We start from the raw sequence: 20056 nt of genomic DNA on the forward strand, positions 1-20056 counted from the left end.
TACTTTGACTCCCTAGTTCGCCACATAAAATCTACCGAGGCCAATGTTAGCCTATGGGGAAGGTCCCCATAGGCTTCCTACCAATTTTCTGATCGAAGGAAAATTCGATTCGAAGGATTTAATCGAACGAATATTCCTTCGATCGTAGAATTAGCGCTAAATCCTTCGACTTCAATATTCGAAGTCGAAGGATTTACATTCGGCAGTCGAATATCGAGGGTTAATTAACCCTCGATATTCGACCCTCAGTAAATCTGCCCCTTAAACTCACTTAGAGCAACGGAATGCAACAATGATACAATTTTTTCTTTCCTGAAATTTTAATATTAAGGGTTTAGCATTGATTTGGTATTTAGACAAATGTTTTGTTTAGCCAAATCAAAAAAATATGTATTTGGTGCATTCCTAACAAATGCACAAATGCAATTAACTGCCTGTACTTTACATTAAAATCAGCTTTATTCTCTATTTAAAGAACAAATTATGCAAAGATTTAAATTAAGTCACACTTCTATAGACAGTGTATTTGGCTGGTGGCAAGGCCAATGCTTTGCTTTCTTATAGTTCCCATGGTTTGTTGGTATCATGGCTTGCGCCTGGCAACGTACCAGTCAACCTGCCCACCAGCCACATACAAAGGTGCCAACATAGTGATGTATCTTCAAAAAAGGCTTATTGTTTCACAAACATTCAGGTAATACATGTATGGGATCCATTATAACACCTGAGACCTCATGTTTTCTGCATTTTTCATGAAAGATCATCATTTGGGCTAATATAATTAAACAATAGGATTGTTTTGCCACCATAGATTTATACTAGCTTAATTAACATCAGGTCATGGTAGTATCTTTATAAAGGAAAACAATTTGAAGAATTGTTTGTTTAAACTTGGAAGGAAATGGAATTCCTGTACTTGCATCTTACTTGTTACCTCATGTTGGATACTATACTTGTATTGCTTAGAAACTAGTAGTTCTACATTGATAGAGTTTGAGACAAATTAATAAGAACATTATTATTATTTTTTTAAATAAAATGTTTTTTTTCCTATTGATGACTACATTTTAGGGCATTTTATATGAGGTGCAAACATGAAAGCAAGGTTATGGGCAGACATCTTATTGCGATCTTGTTTTCTGGCTGTCTGATAGAGAAGGTCCAGCAGTAGTTTCAGTAGATTTCTGTTTGGTGAAAGGAGAAGCAGGAAAAGAAGTTGCAATGCCTCGATCTGTCGCTCTTAATCTGGTACGCCTGTCCTATTACACTTGGCATCGAAAAGCATTAGGTCTGAGGAGTGAGATACACAAAAACACACTAAAATGTATACAATGTAAAGAACATACAACAGAGAAAAAGTTGCCATTGCATTATGCAAGACTTATTTCTTCAATAAAGTGCTGTAGAATGGAACATGTCTTACTTACAATTTTTAAATGAGCGTTATAATGCCTGGGTGTCAGCAAAGGCTCTGGCAATTCACTGAGGTACATTTTTAGTAAAGTGGCTACATCATTAGGATGAAACTCTCCAGACTCCACATCAATATCCATCCCACTGTTGAGCAAGTCTTTAATAATTTGTTGTTGATGGCTGTCCCCTGGAATACGAAACAATCCCTCAGTACGCAGATCTATCGATGAAGGCAAAATACAAGTAAGCACACCAGAGTGTCTTTCTATAAATTCTGCTGCATCTGGTCCTTTTCATCAAGCCTTTGCATGGTGGCCTGAAATCATAGGGCAATTATATAACCCAAAGTGGCAGCTACTGAAAATGGTCTTCTATTCATTAAAAGTGCAACTACACTGACCAATGTATTTTAGCAGTACCCAGTTACACCCAACTAACTAAAAATGTAGAACATGCAAATCCCGTTTTCTACAATAAAAGTGGTCTTAAATTAGCATTTAACTTATACCTGCTTTGATGATAGAGCCTCTTGATTTGCTATATATATTAATAATTGTGCACAGCTTCCTCTGTACATACTAAATGTTTGGTTGACAAACAATTTGATCTTTCTCAAATATGCCAACCTCAGGAGATACAATTATTTTTTAAATTTTAAATAAATGTATTTTCTTAAAATGCCTTTATTGAGACATAGGCTCTTGACCCAGATAAAATACATAATTTTAATTTAAATTTCCCGTGCGTCAATCCCCATTGCTCTAGTCCAGGTGATGAAAATTTGCACGAATAAAAGGGAGGGGACAGGAGCGATGAACAGCAGTGGGCCTAGGGGCACCCACTATGTAAATCCGGCCCTGGCCAACCTTGGCCTTTGGCCCAAATGAATAAACCAGTTATAGTTAAACACAGAAATAAAGATTTGCACAGGAATAAATATTCTGTGTACACATGAATATATGTATAGGGCAATGTTACATTTTCTCATTGAGAAACATCCATAGGTAGAGACTTTCCGATACATCTCTATAAGTGGTGACAAATGATGCCAATTGTTTTTGCGGGTGTTAAATATCCTTAGACAAGCTATGACTTTAACTAGAGAAACTTACTTTTGTGTAGATACAGTAATCAATAAGCTGGTAAATTTATGCAATTCCTTCTTCTGTCAAAGGTGCTCCAAATACTATTCCTTTTTCTAGAAGTAAAAAACACATATCACTATATATATCCATTGACATGTACTTTTTATGGCACTCATTTTTGATTGAACTGTATAAGCTTAAACAAAGTTTTAACAAAGTTATAGTAATGAGAATGCAAGTGACATTTTAGATGTGTAAGGCACCTTAAGATACATTATACTATACAAGCTGGTCATCTTAAATATATGGAAAAACAATCAACACAATTTTATTAGCCATCTGCATTAAGCAATTTAATATAAATAGGCCATATATGGTCTGAACAGTACGATTCCCCGGCTGACTGGCAAGGCATACAGATACCACACAAGGGGGAACCTTTTTCCCAATATTGTTAGGTCCACAAGGATACCAGAATTATCTGTCTAAACAGACATATCGCCTGCCATCCATATAGCTGAACTCTATAGTCCAAATGGCCCAACTAAATCTGCCCATGTAAAGTCTGTTCTGGGCTTTTTTTTTTTTTGGACAAAAGACAATAGTCACAAGTATAAGGTAATGAAATGTTCCATGCAAATGTGCCAATATTTGTTCCGCAGTAAAGGAAAGCATTGTTTCCCCAAAAACTACAAATATTATTACATGGTTAAAACTCTTTATTTGATGATGAAATCATTTTAAAAAGAAATGTGACCGAACATTGGCAAAATGTTTACCAGCCTTATAGCCTTTGGGATTTTAGAAAAATAAAGATTTTCACTTATATCTATGGCCCCTTTTCAACCGCATTCCTTTACAATGGTAAATGCTTGAAACCCACCCTGACCTGGAATACATGCCCAGGATGGTTGGCGATTATGGTTATAATCAGCCAAAGTATCCAAGAAAATCTGGGCATGTCCAGTCACCTGGTCTGAATTCGGTCATGATTTTTATGGTGTAGTTTACACAGTGTACATTAACAATTCACTCTACAATTTAAAATTGTATTCTTCAACATATAAATGTATATTTTAGCTGTTATATTAGGCAGACATTTCAGTGAATGGTGTCTGAACCTGAGCTTTCAGAAGGAGCCAGCACTGCACAACAGAACTGCTTCAAGAAAAGCTATTGTTTCTCCTACTCAATATACTTTTCCCAGCCTCAAAATAGCAAAACACAATTAGTAAAGATGACGTGTATCTTAGGTTGAGAAATGCCTGAAGCCATCCTATTATAGAGAGGCATTGTAGACAGTTTTGAACTTTTAACTACTTGCTAAAATTCAGGACAGCACCAGCACTTGCTATTAGCCCAAAGTAGAGGAGGGCAACATGGAGCTCCTAGCTGTTCAGGCAGCTGAATCCTTGAGCAAGCTGAATCCTTGAGCTGAATCCTTGACCGCACGGGAGAAGATGGTGCCTGTGAACTCTGTGGACAGGACCTGCGCAGAGGGGTGAGTAACAAGTTAGGGGCATTTGCCCGGGGGGACAAGTAGGCCTGGGGGGAGGAGGGAGGGGGGCAACAAAGGGGAGGGGGAGGGATTTTTGCACCTAGGGGGTTTCCTTCTCCTTTAAAGGGCCAAAGTACAATAAATCTCGAAAATCTAATTCGAATTTTTAAAAAAACTCGAATCAAGTTTGGATTATTCCCTAGCCTAGACAGTTTTGACCATAAAAAATCCTAAAATTCGAATTTTCAATTTGACCTTTAATAAATCTGCCCCTTAATATGGCTATACATGCAGAGATCCTTTGGCTTGGTATTACAAATGAAGGCAAACGTTAATTTGGTTCCTCATAGTTCAATTATCCAAATACAGTAAAATCTCGATTGTATATACTCTGATTTTGTTTTCTCTTTTTTGTGGTCCCAGCAATATATAATGCATACTGTATTTCTCTAATTTTATATTTTCCCAGATTTTTTACTATTATCTTCTGGTCCCCTGAAAAAACGTAAAATATGAAAACTGAATGTACAGTGATCATTGGCTAGTAGGCAACATTGATGCGGCACTTCATTAAAAAGCAGGCTCCATAGAGCTAATAATGGCAATGCAGTTACAGAAACACCAGCTGCAATGCTCTGTTTAGGTCTCACCCTACCCTCAGCAGTGGAACATTGACCTCCCACCCCCTACACTAGTCAGTGCATGAGACGATCACAAAAGAGGGGCAGCCACCCTCAGCCCACCACTGGCACTTGTGACTAAATCCAGCAGCAGGCTGAGGATTTTTTTTTAATTGTATATAGGCACCTCATGGCAGCCCCCCAAAGCTATCAAACCTAGGCAAAGATCCATAGATGCCTATTAAAACAGCCCTGTTCAGAAACAATTGGTTTTCCTGTAAATATTGCAAAATCTACACTGTCAAAGGCAAGCAATGTAAAAGCTTTTTACCTAATATAGCAGAGAGAAACAATATGTGACCTTTTTAGAACATTGTAATGGGGTAATCAACCTGCCAACACCATTCACCCTAATACCAGGTCATCATTGGCATAAAAAAAAGTCGTATGGTAAATGTATTTTACAACTTTCTGCATATCATCCAGACCAATCGCTTGTTTTACAATGATATATATGTAACCCTTTCGACATCCCTTTGTCGGTGTTACACTCCACTAGGGTTGCCAACCTGGCCAGTAAAAATCATGCTTGGTGCCAATGTTAATTATAGGGAAACCCATAAAAATATAGGAAGGCTGGTTTTTTTTTCCTACACTCCACGTGTGGCGCTTACCTGATGGCACAGGACAAACCGTGGTATTGGGAGAGACTGGGTACCTGGTACTTACTAACGCAGTGCCTCCACCTAGTGGGATCCAGGAATGCACCTACAGGTGGTGCCACTAGGAACACAGTAATAAAACACACACAGTATTTGTTAAACTTAATAACTGTTTGTCTAAAATGAAATGGCCAACTGGTACAAATAGCCTCCTAACCAGGCGGGAGTAGAGCCTCACTATCTAACTTGCTTGCTCTAAACATCTAGCTAACAAAAGAAGGCAAAGTCCTTTAATGTCCTTCCACAAAACAGTCTCTGTATCTTCAAGCCCTTCTTTAGGGTACTGTCCCTTTAAACAAGATACTCACTCCAAACCCTCTTTGGATGATTTAGAGAGTTCTCTTCAGATGACTCCAGTACATTCAGACATACAGTGCGACTACTTTGGATGCTCAGATGGAAAGCCCCTTTGGATGCTCAGATGGAAATCCCTTGCTGATGTTGGTTTCTCCAGTCTGTATTCCTTTCACACTCCAGGCACAGTATGTGGCTTCTCTGTGCCAGCCTGAACCAAATGTCTGCTTTTGGTGGAGTCTCTCAGCTCTCTGGGCCCACCAGCAGTTCTCTAGTCTCTATCTCTGTCCACCATGTGGTTCTCTCTGCCAGGCTTTTCTCTTTTGCCAGTATCTGCGACTCCTTCTTCCTGCCAGACACTCACTAGCTGCTGTGTCATTTCCTGCTGGTTGCTAGGTAACAGCTTACAGCACAAAGACACAGGCTCTATGCCTGATCTCTTACAGGGATAAAATATGCAATGATTTTGCACCAACTCCATATATATATATAATATATATATAATGTTCTACTGTTTATGAATTGCTACATCAGCAGTGAGCACACATTTTTCAGCAGGCTAAAAACAAAGACCTGCATTGACATTGCTTGAAAAAGCTCATGCCAGCCCTTGTGAGGCAACAGTTGCCTGGACAAACATACCGGCAATCAAATTGAATGATTTTATATAAAAATATTTTTTAAATCCAAGTGTGATGAACCATAACAAGGCTCACAATGATATTTCTTGAAACAACCAATTGCAATAAATCTGCTCATCGCCAGGAGACCCTGAACACCCCCAGAGAAGGCAAAGTCCTGTTTGCACAGGTCACACATACTGCCTTTTCATGCGCTCTACGTGTATTTCTTTGCCTAATCTATTCCTATTTATTGAGAGACTGGCATATGCTTGGTATCTTGCTAGAGAAGTCTGACTTATGCCTCTCAGGGGGAACAGCAGCAAAGCTGGCAGTCACTTTCCATTCTACTGCCTAGCAAAGACTCAGTCATGTGAGTACTCCTTGCTGGGCATTGCTGGAAACCATGTAACTGTGCCAGTGTTCTCCAATTATAATCACACTAAAACATGCAGCATCTTCCAGATCAGCAGCAGCCCTGACTGCATGAAGTACGTGAAACACAATGTTTAACATAGCACTCAAAGCCAAATCAGACATCAGATAACTCTGGGAGAATTAGGTTGGATAGTGGCTAAGAAGAGCAATATGAAAGCATGGGAAGTGCTCTGAGAGGCACAACACACAATAGCAATTAAGGGGATCCAGAAGTCACAATGCTCCCTGACTGTAAATATCCTGCAGATCATATTAACCCCTTCAGCTGTGTCTTGGAAAATGCATCACTAGATCCTGTTACCCTAGTTGGTACAGTATGTGTAGCTGTACCAAGGCAACATGATTGCTTATCCGTGGAACACAGAGTGGAACTGACAACTTCCACCTCGTGGGGCATTTAAAGAGGTCAATAATAATGGGATCCGTTTTCTGGAAACCCTTTATCCATAAAGCTCTGAATTACAGAAAAGCCGGCTCCCAAAGACTCCATTATAATTGAATAATCCAAGTTTTTAAAAATGATTCTGTAATAACAAAACAGTACCTTGTACTTGATCCAAAATAAGATATAGTTAATCCTTCCTGTAAGGAAAACCAGCCTGTTGGGCTTATTTAATGTTTCCATGATTTTCTAGTAGATTTAAGGTATGAAGATCCAAATTACAGAAAGATCCCGAGCATTCTGGATAACAGGTCCCATACCTGTACTGATTAGATCAAGATGACAAAGATGATGACTGACATTTTACAGCAGAAATAGCGTTATTTTTCCTAACAAGGCAGTGCCCGGTGTCAGGCTTTTATTTTCAGCTGTATTCATTCAAACAAAAGCACAAAATGCAGAAAATATTTGCCAGGGGGGCCTGAGGGGGTGCGGGCCCTGGCCCGCTCGCTCCCCCTGCTCCCCCGGTAGTTCCGCCACTGCCCTTTCACTTGATGACTTGCGACGATCTTGCCAATGGCAAACCATGAGCTGGGAAATTTCGCTCCAGCTGTATTATAGTTACGCCACTGTGCAGCAGCGTGGCTTCCTGTCCCGTGACTTCCGAAAGAAGAAGGTAGGACTGGGGGAGCCAGAAGGAGCTTTGCAGTTGGGGTGGGGGGCCCAGAGACAGCAGCCCCGATGAGCCCTGTGCCCCCCGTCCGACGCTGCACTGGGAAGTACTGTAGTTTGCCAACTGGGCTGCTGTAGGTTACATTTTGTAAACTATTGTCCTTTATCTGTAAGCAGATGCAGTTGGTGGTGGAGAAAATACATTTTTACTTGGAGGTCCATCTGTCTTGGTTCTATTGCATAATGTAGGGAACTTTCAATTGAAAAAACATTTCTAGTAGTGATGTTTTGACCTTCCCTGGTTTTCTGCCAGTCGCCCTGAGCTCTCTGAAGCAGTCAAACTACCATATTTTCAGAAGCTGTATGACCCGTGGCACACAGAATTTTCTCTGTTGGCATAATGTCATGGAAATGCTAAACTATGCAATTTCATGCAAAATTGTTGTGCTCATTGATAGGCTTATACCTTCTTAGTCAGTACCAGGCCCTGGCATTACTAGTACATAGAGGCCCAAAAAGCCCTATAAATAGTTATTGCCTATGGCAGCTTACAGCAACCCCTTATTCTACGTATCACCTCAAGGGGCTCTGTCCTGCAAAATCACATCCAAAAGCCTCTCCAGCTATGGGTGTATGTACTACCTATAACACTGCAGCAGCAGAAAAGGTCAGACCTGAATCGTTCTGTGCCAGTGACACTAGGCAACATATTAATGATTTGTTTAGTGCTGCAACACCATGTAGCTGGCACATAAGCTGGTGCTGGTGGACGAGGAAAATGACAGAAACCCCATAAAGTGAAAATATTTCTGCTGCAATTGACTGCTACATTACTATTTGCAACCTGTCAATCAACAATATCACCAAAGTGACATAAGTCTAAAGAAATGTACATTTGCCATAAATGTTAAACAAAAATATATGGTTACACTTTGAGCAGTGTTAAGTCAAATGCATATTTTATAGTTGCATTAACCTAGCAGGACTGTGAACAGCAGCTCAGTATGGTTCTCTGCACAGGACCCATGGTATTCTCTCCACCCATTACAAATCTGTGTTATTAGAGGTAATGGGACTGGTTTCCTTTATTCATGTTGGGCTCATGGCAGCTCCCACGCAAACAAATGGCTTCCCATGCACACAAGAAGCAAAGCAAATGAACTTTTATATATGAAACAGCTCAGAATCTGATTCTGGAATTTGGAACACAGACTGGACAAATAGAATGAAACAGTAAGCTGATAAACAGCAATAGGAAATGTATGGGGGTCACTAGCTGCACTTTTACTCTTATAAGAGACGGTTGGATCTGTATCTAACTTTAGAGAAATGTACCTGGAACTGTGCTGCAATGGTAGTTTCCAGCCTGTGCCCAGGTGGAGATATATACCTGGCTCTGCACTGGTATCTTGCAGCCTGTCCCCAAGTGATGATGTCATTAAGTGGCACCTGCCGCAGGGCATGAGACCTCAACCGTTGGGAAAAGACAGTTGGTGAGAAGACTTCAGAGAGAGAAGAAGAAGGAGAGAGAGCCCCACGATCTGACTGAGAAAATGAAGAGGAGCAATTCGTATTTTGGTGATTTGAGGCCAGAGGAGAAGAAGAGAAGATGTGGAAGTAAAGATGTAGGAAAATCAAAGAAGAAAGAATGGAAGAGGAAAAGGAGTTTAGAAGAGCAGCAGAAGCCAGATGAGTGCTGCAGGGAGCAGAAACGCAAAAAGGAGAAGTGTGATGAAGGTAAAAAGAAATTGCTTAAAAATGGCTAAATTTCAAAAAGGAGTGGCCCATGTGATTGCTGGCTGCTCATAATTTACTGGTGGGACAGTTGTTTAGGGCTTGGGAACTAATATAGGCGCTCAATGGCACAAGTGCAATTGCCAATGGCAACCATTTAGCCAGCAGCTTGGGATAGTGTACTGCAACCTGAAAGCAAAGATGTAATTTGTTTCTAAGGGTAACTGCACTGGTGTAATTTAGCACCTATCCCCCAAATTTAATAAAGGACACACACATTTTGCCCAGGTGCAGCATGACAGCCAAGCAGATGTTTTTGATTTATCAGCTAACCAATAAATATTTCCTACTGTTTGGTTGCTATGAGCAGCTTTGCCCACTTTGTAAAATATCCACAGATGTCTGTGCATCTGCAGTTGATGTAAAAAAAAAGATCTCTTTTATCTGTTAATAATGTCCTCTAAAGTACTAGTGAAGAGCAATCAGTTTCCCTTGCAAGCGTCTTTCCTCATAGTTTAATTCCTCCATTTGTTTTACCAGTGCTTCTATATATGGCACTGCACAAAACCCATTACATTTTAGAAACCAGAATTGAATAAATAAATGATTACAGCAATGCATCTTTTAGTCTTTGGTAATGATCATGGGTCTCTCTCTTTTTTTTCTCTCTCTGATGTCTTCTCCCCAACTGTCATTTCCCAACGGTTGAGGTCTCTTGGTTTGTTCATATTAGGGATTAGAAAGGTCATATGTTTTTGGTGCATCAAGTGCAGTATATGGAAGTAGCAAAATCTGGAAACATATATAATGCAACATAATATGTAACTGTGTCTAAAAAATTCCAGTAGCACTATATTAACTATTATTCCATGAGTTGTAAATAAGATCTCTTTTCCCCACTAGGAGCAGCTGGACCTGTGAATGAACAAGCTCAACCTCCAAGGCTGAACCCGCTCAGTATCTCCAGCTACAATTTCAACTCCCAGCTGGGGGCAGGAGGATTTGCCAAAGTGAGTGGTGATTTGTTCCCATTAGGCACAGACCTGGATTTGTGGAAAGGCCACCAAGGCCCGGGCCTAGGGCGGCAGGATTTTAGGGGGCGGCATGCTTCCCAACCACACCCACATTGGTTCAGAAACACTGGGGATGTGCAGAAGATAAAATTATTTTTTACATCTCCTGTGCACCAATCCCCATTGCTCTGGTCCAGATGATGAAAATTTGAGCGAATAAAAGGGAAACGGGGGAAAACTAATGACATTCGGCCTAGGGGTGCCCGTTATGTAAATCCGGCCCTGATTAGGCACAGCTCTTTTTTGCAGGGTTTATTGTTTCCTATTTCAACTCCAAAGCTGTTCAAAAGGAACAGAATACAAATTTGAGTAATGCTGAGTATTAGTGCTCTAATAACGCTGTGATGTATACACTGACTCTTTTCTTGCCTTTCTCAGGTTATGCTGGCACAGTTAGGAAGCAGAAAGCCATACGTGGCTGTAAAATCCATCATAAAAACAGCAAATACCACGGATGAGAGTCTTCTAACTGAGGCAAATTTGCTTAAGATCGCCAGAGACAGCCCTTTTCTCTGCCAAGGCTATGCTGCTTTTCAAACCCAGGTACAACATTGGCTCCATATTGTCATTTAGTTTGTAATACTGTTCCACTGTATCTCCTAGATGATAGCTGTAGTCATACACCTGATCCTTTAACTTAGGGGCAGATTTATCAAGAGCCGAATTTCAAGTTTATCCCATCAACTCCCATAAACTTGAAATTAGAAAAAAAAGGACCAATCGAAATTTCTTTAAAAAAAAGTTTTTAAAAAAATGGGTGAATCGGATCGAGCTGCAAATTCAAATTGAATTAAAAAAAAAATATTTTTTAAAAGTCCACTAAATGACTCCAAATGAATTGTAGGTTAATAGGCTAAAACACCAATTCAGCAGGTTTTAGATGGCGAATAGTCGAATTCAAATTCTTAAAGGGACAGTAGATGATAAATTTCAAAATTCGAATTACACTAAAATAAACTCAAAATTCAAATTTTCAATTTGACCCTTGATAAATCTGCCCCTTAAAGGACCAGTAACAGCAAAAACATTTTTTTAAAATTCGTTAGTATGCTACAAAAAAAGGTACCAAACAACCACCAGAGAGACAGGGCAAGTGGGAAATTTTCATAACCCTGTTGTCCCCAAGCTAACCAGTTCAGATAAATCGTGCCAAAAAGTATATAGAGGAAAAAATATTTTAAAACATAACTTTTAATCAAAGTAAGTTAAAAGCACACGCACCCACAAAAACAATGCCATATGAGACTCCATTGTAAGTATATCGAAGCCCGGGACAATGTCCCTAAAACAACACTTAATTAAAAACCAAGCATAGGGTGAAACAGTGGACAATTCTTGTAGTCAGCGTTGTCAATTCCCAGCGTTGTCATCCAGCTAACAGGGCAGGCTGGGGGGTTTACTGCGCTTTAAGTTGAAGTGACTGTCTGAGGACGCGCATGTGCATTACCACACAATTGGATCAACCCAGCAGTTGAATTAGCAATGGAAAAGTCGCCCTTGTGCAAGTTTATGGGCAGCACATGCGCAGTTGTCCTTTGAGGCAAATGTGGGCGAATAACTGAGCTCAACCCGAAGCAACCAAGCGCAACCGGAAGTGACGTTATGGAAGTGACGCGAACGTTCGTTTCTACACGAGCGGTAATGGATACCTATTTAAACTGATTCTGGACGCGCACTCGCCACTTATGCCCCTGAAGAAGCCGTGGTACACGGTGAAACGCGTAGGGCGGGTGGCATAGGTGGACAGTGGGCGAATAGCTCCCATTTGTTCCCCACGTAGCTAGGTAGAATTGGGGCTGGGGAATGACTGGAAGGGAGGTGTTGGGAATGGCTACAAATACATGGCTATTACTTTAATTACTACTGTGGTCAGGTGGGAATTGACAACGCTGACTACAAGAATTGTCCACTGTTTCACCCTATGCTTGGTTTTTAATTAAGTGTTGTTTTAGGGACATTGTCCCGGGCTTCGATATACTTACAATGGAGTCTCATATGGCATTGTTTTTGTGGGTGCATGTGCTTTTAACTTACTTTGATTAAAAGTTATGTTTTAAAATATTTTTTCCTCTATATACTTTTTGGCACGATTTATCTGAACTGGTTAGCTTGGGGACAACAGGGTTATGAAAATTTCCCACTTGCTCTGTCTCTCTGGTGGTTGTTTGGATTTTGTTGGTTCTTTAATGAACACTAACCTGCAGATAAATTAGGTCTGGAATTTGACCACACTCACCTTTGTGAATTTACAAAAAAAGGTACCAACATATATTGAATTTTAATGTTGCTAAGTCTTTATTAAGGGGCATATTTATCAAGGTTCGAATTTTAAATTGAAAAAACTTTCGAAATTCGAATTCAAAAAGACCAACCAAAATTAGTTTTACGTTTTTTTGGGTCGAATAGGTCCGTATGTGGCTGAATTTGAATCGTATTAATCGAAGGAATATCGCATTCGATCGAATTTGATTCAAAGTTTTTCCCCAAAAAAACTTTGATTTTTCAAGTCCACCAATTGACTCCAAATAGGTTCTAGAAGGTCCCCCATAGGCTAAAACAGCAATTTGGCAGGTTTTAGATGGCGAATGGTCGAAGTCTAATTTTTAAAGAGACAGAACATGATAAATTTCAATTTTCTATTTTTTTTCAAATTTGAAAATTTGGACTATTACCTAGTCGAAGTACAGAAAAAATAGGAATTTGAATTTTTTTCATTCAAAAATTAACCTCAACCTTTGATAAATCTGCCCCTGAGTCTTTATTAAGAAATAACTTAAAATAACCGAAACTCCGCTTGCGCTCCTCTTCAGAAAAGGTGATCCATCATGCGGCGCTCCATTTCTCCTCCCTGCCTTCCTTATAGGAGATAGCCCGGGAGGAGAAATCGAGCGCCGCACGATGGATCATCGCCCTGACGCTGTTTCTGAAGGGGAGCGCAAGCGGAGTTTCGGTAAGTTATTTCTTAATAAAGGCTTAGCGATTTTAAAGTTTAATATATCTTTTTTTTTTCATAGCATACTAACGATTTTTTTTCAGAAAATGTTTACTGTTACTGGTCCTTTAATGTCCCATACATTATAAATACTGTATATTATAAATATAAGGCCTTGTACTCCCCATACATGTTCATGCAGTATATATCCAGTACTGCATTATGCCTGCAGAGATTAAAAGCAAAATGCAGGATAATTCAACTACCCACAGTATTTATGAGCTGATGCCATATATTCATATAATACACAAAAGCCATGAATATCTTGTAAATTATATCCTTATAACTGGTGACTAGTGATGTCATCAGTTATAAACGGTGAGAAATGATGTCATTTTTGTCACATGACTCACTAAAACTTGTGTATTATAATAAATAAAGTACCCCCTGGTCATGAAACTCCTTGGTGACATATAATATCCTTATATTTTACAATAGGGTGTACTTTATTCACTATATTATATATTTTATGAGCAGCATGTGCAGCAATTAGGGATGCAGGGTTTGGTTTGGGATTCGGCCAGGATTCAGACTTTTTCAGTGGGATTCAGATTGGCTGAATCCTTATGCCCGACTGAACCAAGTCCTAATTTGCATATGTAAATTAGGGGTGGGGAGGGACTTTTTGTCACAAAACATGGAAGTAAAAAATGTTTTCCCCTTCCCACCCCTAATTTGCTTATGCAAATGCACATTAGGATTCAGATTTGGTTCAGTATACGGCTGAATCTTTCGCAAAGGATTCAGAGGTTTGGCCGGATCCAAAATAGTGGATTCGGCGCATCCCTAACAGGAGTGGGTATTTATTACTGGTGAATATAAGTATTTATTGCCCTGTCCTTTTTGACTTTACATATCTTTGAGCCACATTATAATAAATGAGTACTACCCTATGCTGTAAGCGCTGTGCCATTTCTTTATGTCTCTCACTCTTTCCATTTGTCTGTGTAACCAGCGGCATGCCTTCTTTGTCATGGAGTTTCTGAGCGGGGGCAGCATAGAGGATGAGCTGAAGGATCAAGGGACACTGCCCATAGAGAGAGTACGGTAAGTATTACATGGTACCGGAAAAATATCACTAATAAATAGCTTTATACTTTTTTATTATTTAAGACAATTGTTATTGTCTTAAAAGAAAGAGAACATTACAGGATAATCTTCATGGAATTAACTAATATTTCCCTGTTTATAGGTTCCATTCAGCAGAGATTATATGCGGCCTGCAATTTCTACATGGCAAAGGCATTATCCATCGGTCAGTATAGATTTCTTCATTTATGTAACATTCTACAGCAGAAGCCACACACAGATTGGGCTGTAAATCAACAGCCTTTGTCTTCTTTTCTCTAATTCATTTTATTTTATAAATATTATAGAGACATCAAGCCCATGAACATCCTACTAGACCATCAAGGACATACCAAAATTTCAGATTTCGGCCTGGCAGAGGAGAACATCTTCCCAGGAGACACCACCACTGGCTGGGTCGGAACCCTGGAATACATGGCGCCGGAGGTGAGATTTGCAATTACAGTATATTTACAGCAGAAATCTAGTAAGGCAAGAAGTATAGAAGAATGGCAGGGCAGCAGATCTGTATATAAAATCCAACTAATGCCTTTCAAAGACATAGAGGTTCCACTGTTAGCCAAAATAATTATCAAATGACAATGAAAGAGTAGTACACTTTTAGGCACCCCCAGTGTAATAAATCATTATTTTTTTGCCCCAGACCAGTGCTCCTGTTTGGAAAATATTACAGGGACCTTTCTTTATAAGTGCCAGGCTGCCATGTTACTTTTATTTCTAAAGGTACCTTAACATATGGAACCCCACAGTGTATTACCCTGTCCTTGTCCTGTAATTCGTATTTTCGTTCATTCGTATTTTCTGACATGGCTTCTTGTACCCGTGGCTAAGTTGTAGCCTTATCTGGCAAGTGTAGCTGTTCTGAGTCAAGCTAGAGAATTTTTCAGCCTGGTAATTTTATTTTCTTTTTTAAGATTCTGCATAAAGAAACATATACTGCAGCAGTGGACTGGTGGTCATTGGGCATCACCATCTGCGACATGGCCACTGGCAAGTTGCCATTTAACAACAGCGGCAACACCAAGGAGCTGATTCATTCCATAAAATACAAGGAACCTAAGATACCTAATGGACTGGATGAAGATCTGAAACATCTTCTGTACAAGGTAAGTAGTAAGAGTGGTATAGAAGTATTGTAACATTCACAGATATATTTCTGCTCCTTTTGTGATATTAAAACTGCTGTTCATTGATCCTTTAGATTCTTAAAAGGAAATCAAAACGTCGCCTTGGACTGCGAGGAGACATTAGGCAACAACCATTTTATCGATCCATCAATTGGGTGGCGCTGGAAAAGAAAGAATTACAACCACCTTTCCAGCCCAGAACTGTAAGTACATGGTTGGGGAATACAAATGAAAAATAATTTTTGTCCTGGATACATAGAATTGACTAGTGATATTGTCATGCCTGTGGAAGGTTTTGTTTGTGGAACATTTATTAAAGTATTAAACACACAAGTCCCCATACTCACACAGCCATGACAGCCCATGGAAAACTATACACATAAGGAAGATGTTTCTGTAAAGGCAAATAATATGGTACTTTAAAGGAACAGTTCAGTGTAAAAATGAAAACAGGATAAATAGATAGGCTGTGCAAAATTAAAAATGTTTCTATTATAGTTAATTAGTCAAAAATGTAATGTATAAAGGCTGGAGTGACTGGATGTCTAACAGAACAGAACATAACAGAACTCTAGTTCCTGCTTTTCAGCTCTCTAACTCAGAGTTAGTCAGCAAATTTAAGGGGGCACATGGGACATAACTGTTCAGTGATTCTTATTTTGCACAGCCTATCCATCTACACTTTTTTTTATACTGAACAATTCCTTTAATCTTAATAATAAAGGCTCTTTAAGTCCATTGTGAAATACATGGCAAACTGAAACACAAAATGCTATTTTTGCAGAATTAAAACCCGTCATGGACCTGTAAAAGAAATGCATTGACTTATCTCTTTATTATAATAGATTTTGCATCATGTTGAGTAAAATCATTTTTCCCTTTCATGCAGCCAGCAGCTAATCTATTCCAGCCGTATGATGGGAAGCCGCCGCTGTCATTCCTCAATGAGGATGAAGCCACTTCAGGGGAAGCTACATCGGAAGACAGAAACATCATTCCCGGCTTCTCATTTTTAAGTTCCACCTGGCTGGAGTAAGTATAAAGGCACGTGTGTCATTCAGTCACTAATAACAACATGCTGCTATTCCATCTAGTGCAGGTACAAAACACCAGTTTATCTGTGGAATTCAAGATCATCTCCACCTGCTGTACAAAGGCCGTATCTTCCTCCTGTTTGTAACATCAGCTCCACCTTCACCTGGAATTCCATCGCCCAGGGTATGAGACTGCTTGGTAACATCAAGTACTGGGAACACGAGGGGCAGTCACTCATCTGGTACATCAGGTAAGTATCAGGTGGGTATATATATGTGAGTGAATGTGTGAGTGAACGTGAGATATGAAAGGATAAGGGTGTAACAGAAGGCAAAGCAGAGTCTAAGATCACAGCCTGCTTTGTCTTCCTGCACATCATGTCTATAGATCCTATACCCTGTTAGTTATGTAAATAGTTTTATAGTTTTACCAGGGCAAGGGTTTTTTCCCATCTGAAGTAAGATGGGGTTTTTTTACCTTGTCCCTTAAGTTTCTATGTTAAATGAGCAAAGGGTGGGACTTCATAGACATGTGCAGTTTAAGGGTCGGGTCACACTGGGCGATTCGGGGAGATTTGGTCGCCAGTCGACTAAATCTCCCCGAATCGCCCAGTGTGCCTTTACCCTAAGCCTCGTTTGTTGTCTTTGTTTGTCACGTTTGTCCTGTTGTGTGAGGCGTTACACCCGGCGTGCCGGTAACAAGGTTGAAGCCTTGACGTGGCGTTACTGCTCACATGTATAAACATGTGCTAATTCAACCAATGGTGTGACTGTGAATGTGTTTTATGTGTTGCTTCATTGGCACAATTTGGCTATCTTTGTTTTGTAACAAATGTATTTAACTACAAATTGTCTTTATAATTTGGACTAACAAATGAAGCTTAATGCAACAAGCAGAAGAATGCTGCTGTGATAGTCCTGAGTGTCTTGTTTAGAAGCTGTAACACTGGTCATTGTGATATGCTTAGGGGTCCCTGCTAAATTTAAATCAAAGTCTTATTAACTCCCAAACCAGTTTCCACAATATTGCACATATATATATTACAGTAACAAGTGAGCATATCTGCTGCCCTGCAACTATAGTCACCAGACTCCAGGCACCTGTGCCTTCTTTTACAAATTCCTCAGGTCTTTCTGGGAACAGGTCTGGTTTCTCTTATATGACTTAAATCTCTGAGTGTTTTCTTCTAAGCTCTGTCACATTTGGGGGCTTTGATTTGGTGCTGTCCTGCAGAAATTGGTGCGACTGAAAGTACGGTAATGTTGTAGCATCTCCTCCCCTGCCCCTGTTACCTACCCTAGGAAAACGCTCATCCTGGCAGATAGATATTTCTCTCTTTAGGGACTCTACATACAAAGGGCATGCAGTAAGGAATGCCATTTTCCCACCTCCCAACTTACTAAGGTAATTTAAGTCTCTAGTCTAAGCCTATGTTATATGTCTTCTATTCACTTTAGTGGGAACAGTGGCAGTGGTGTAGAATTGTCAACTAACCCCTTTAAAACCAGTCATGTCTAATCCTGCATGTCTAAATAAAATTAGTTACATTAAATTATTCAAACTTGTGTAGGGTGCATTCATAACACAAGTGTGCAAAGTGCATTTTTTGCACTATGCCTATTAAGTGGGGCCTTTTGCAAATAGCAACCCCTACACCTTGCGTGTCATTCAGATGCTGAAACTGCGCTCTTCTCTGAGTCTCGGATTTTTCATCTGGCACAACTGCAGAACGCAGTGTAAAGGGGGCCATCAATGACCCTTGTTGGGTACAGCCATGCAGAGCTCACCACAATAAAGGGTCAATTAGAAAATCAACATGTTTAGTTAATGTGTCAAGTTCAAAAGTAATATCAGTCAAGTTTTACAGGGAGATGGTGAATGCAAAAATAAAAGGTAAATGGGTATAAATATACCTATAATATTTTTTCTACCATTTTTAGTAGGTTTAAAAAGGAGTTTACTTTGCCTTGCAATACTACATTTTTATGAGCTGGTTGTTTTGTACAATAAATCCTTGGCAATAGTTACAAGAACCACCACTATGTTTTGACCCACCATGAACAGGACATCATTAATATCACTAGATCTCACCCAGCAGCCTAGAGCCAATGGCACACGTATTCAATCAAGGTATTAGCAGTATATTCGTCATAAAAATGTTAAAAACTGGCAGACTTGGGCTTGATGGATAGAATATCTTAATTTAAAGGAGTGATAGTCTCTAAATCTGGAGTATTGTGGAAATATGTGGTCAAAACAAGAATTTGCCTATTCATAATTAAATTTTTGTATTGTTATTGGTGGTTGAAATCATAAAATACTCTCTCTATTCTATTTTCTACCTTTTTTTTCTTTGTTTTTTTTTAAAAATGTTGTTTTAGAAATTTGTATGTGAAATATACAGGGATGGAGAATGACATGTAGTAAAAAAAATGTTGTGGAAAAGCAGTCAGCACATTGATTATCTCTCCTGTAGAGAATTGGTGCACGTTCCTCAGTGGCTTGATAAAAGGCCGGATGGCCTGAAACGTTGCGGTGATGCCCAAAGCTGAGATAAAGGCTTTTAAACATAAAGTTTCACAGTCTGGTGCTGTTCTGCATACAAAGGTTGTCGTAATAAAAAATGGCAGTTTTTTACCCCTTTAAGATATGGTGCTCCAAATTACGGAAAGACCTCTTATCCAGAAAACCCCAGATCACTAGAAGAGCCAAATTATGTTTTTTACCCCTTTAAGATATGGTGCTCCAAATTACGGAAAGACCTCTTATCCAGAAAACCCCAGATCAGTAGAAGAGCCAAATTATGTTTTTTACGCCTTTAAGATATGGTGCTCCAAATTACGGAAAGACCTCTTATCCAGAAAACCCCAGATCACTAGAAGAGCTGAATTTCCGTTTTAAAAAAGTTACCACAGGCGGCTTTTTCTTAAAGTTACCAGAGGAGGCTTTCTGCTGCCCCAGGTAACTGGCCGCTCAGAGCTGCTCGAGGCAAGGTTCTTACCTTGCCTCATGGCTGGAGTGGCCCTGCTCCTGTAGTCTCTTCCATCTGGAGTATGAACAACAAAAGATCTGTGTTGATCATGCTGTTGCAGATTGTTAATCGCTTGTCATAATACAATTTTTGTTTTCCTTGCTTTTCTTTCATTTTGTCACGTACCTTGGTGATAAACTCTAGATATGAGCAATGAGGTGTGTGTTGGCAATTTTTTTGGAGCCTTCTATTCATCAAATGTTGTGAAGGTGACAAGCCAATACCTTCCAG

General features: G+C 39.6%; 2 protein-coding genes and 1 long non-coding RNA gene across 3 annotated transcripts; 2 read left to right on the forward strand and 1 right to left on the reverse strand.

Annotated features, from left to right (window-relative positions):
* Positions 1-215: 215 nt before the first annotated feature.
* On the reverse strand, positions 216-6002 carry LOC108697190. The gene is made up of 4 exons (XR_005962894.1): positions 5647-6002; positions 2526-2611; positions 1428-1633; positions 216-1290 (listed from the first exon to the last, which is right to left on the reverse strand). It is a non-coding gene; the product is annotated as an uncharacterized LOC108697190 (long non-coding RNA).
* Positions 6003-9297: 3295 nt separating this feature from the next.
* LOC108697191 (protein kinase C delta type-like) lies at positions 9298-15385 on the forward strand. The gene is made up of 6 exons (XM_018227111.2): positions 9298-9481; positions 10382-10488; positions 10930-11094; positions 14499-14590; positions 14736-14798; positions 14920-15385. The coding sequence occupies exons 1-6, from the start codon at positions 9298-9300 to the stop codon at positions 15209-15211; spliced, it is 903 nt and encodes a 300-aa protein (XP_018082600.1). The 3' UTR covers positions 15212-15385.
* A 167-nt stretch (positions 15386-15552) lies between these two features.
* Positions 15553-17318, forward strand: LOC108697926 (protein kinase C theta type-like). Its single transcript, XM_018228401.2, has 3 exons — positions 15553-15738; positions 15834-15962; positions 16649-17318. Exons 1-3 carry the CDS (start codon positions 15613-15615, stop codon positions 16793-16795), a joined length of 402 nt encoding a protein of 133 aa, XP_018083890.1. The 5' UTR covers positions 15553-15612; the 3' UTR covers positions 16796-17318.
* The last annotated feature ends 2738 nt before the right edge of the window (positions 17319-20056 follow it).

The sequence above is a fragment of the Xenopus laevis genome, chromosome 7S, assembly GCF_017654675.1.
Source record: "Xenopus laevis strain J_2021 chromosome 7S, Xenopus_laevis_v10.1, whole genome shotgun sequence".
Lineage (NCBI taxonomy): Eukaryota > Metazoa > Chordata > Amphibia > Anura > Pipidae > Xenopus > Xenopus laevis.

What these genes read in the sequence shown, in the direction of transcription:
- LOC108697191 (XM_018227111.2), top strand. Translation starts at nt 9,298, where the DNA reads ATGAAGAGGAGCAATTCGTATTTTGGTGATTTGAGGCCAGAGGAGAAG. An exon ending in GGGCAGGAGGATTTGCCAAA is followed by an intron (nt 10,489 to 10,929) that starts GTGAGTGGTGAT and finishes TGCCTTTCTCAG; the next exon opens with GTTATGCTGGCACAGTTAGG. An exon ending in CTGCCCATAGAGAGAGTACG is followed by an intron (nt 14,591 to 14,735) that starts GTAAGTATTACA and finishes CCCTGTTTATAG; the next exon opens with GTTCCATTCAGCAGAGATTA.
- LOC108697926 (XM_018228401.2), top strand. Translation starts at nt 15,613, where the DNA reads ATGGCCACTGGCAAGTTGCCATTTAACAACAGCGGCAACACCAAGGAG. An exon ending in TGAAACATCTTCTGTACAAG is followed by an intron (nt 15,739 to 15,833) that starts GTAAGTAGTAAG and finishes TTGATCCTTTAG; the next exon opens with ATTCTTAAAAGGAAATCAAA. An exon ending in CACCTTTCCAGCCCAGAACT is followed by an intron (nt 15,963 to 16,648) that starts GTAAGTACATGG and finishes CCTTTCATGCAG; the next exon opens with CCAGCAGCTAATCTATTCCA.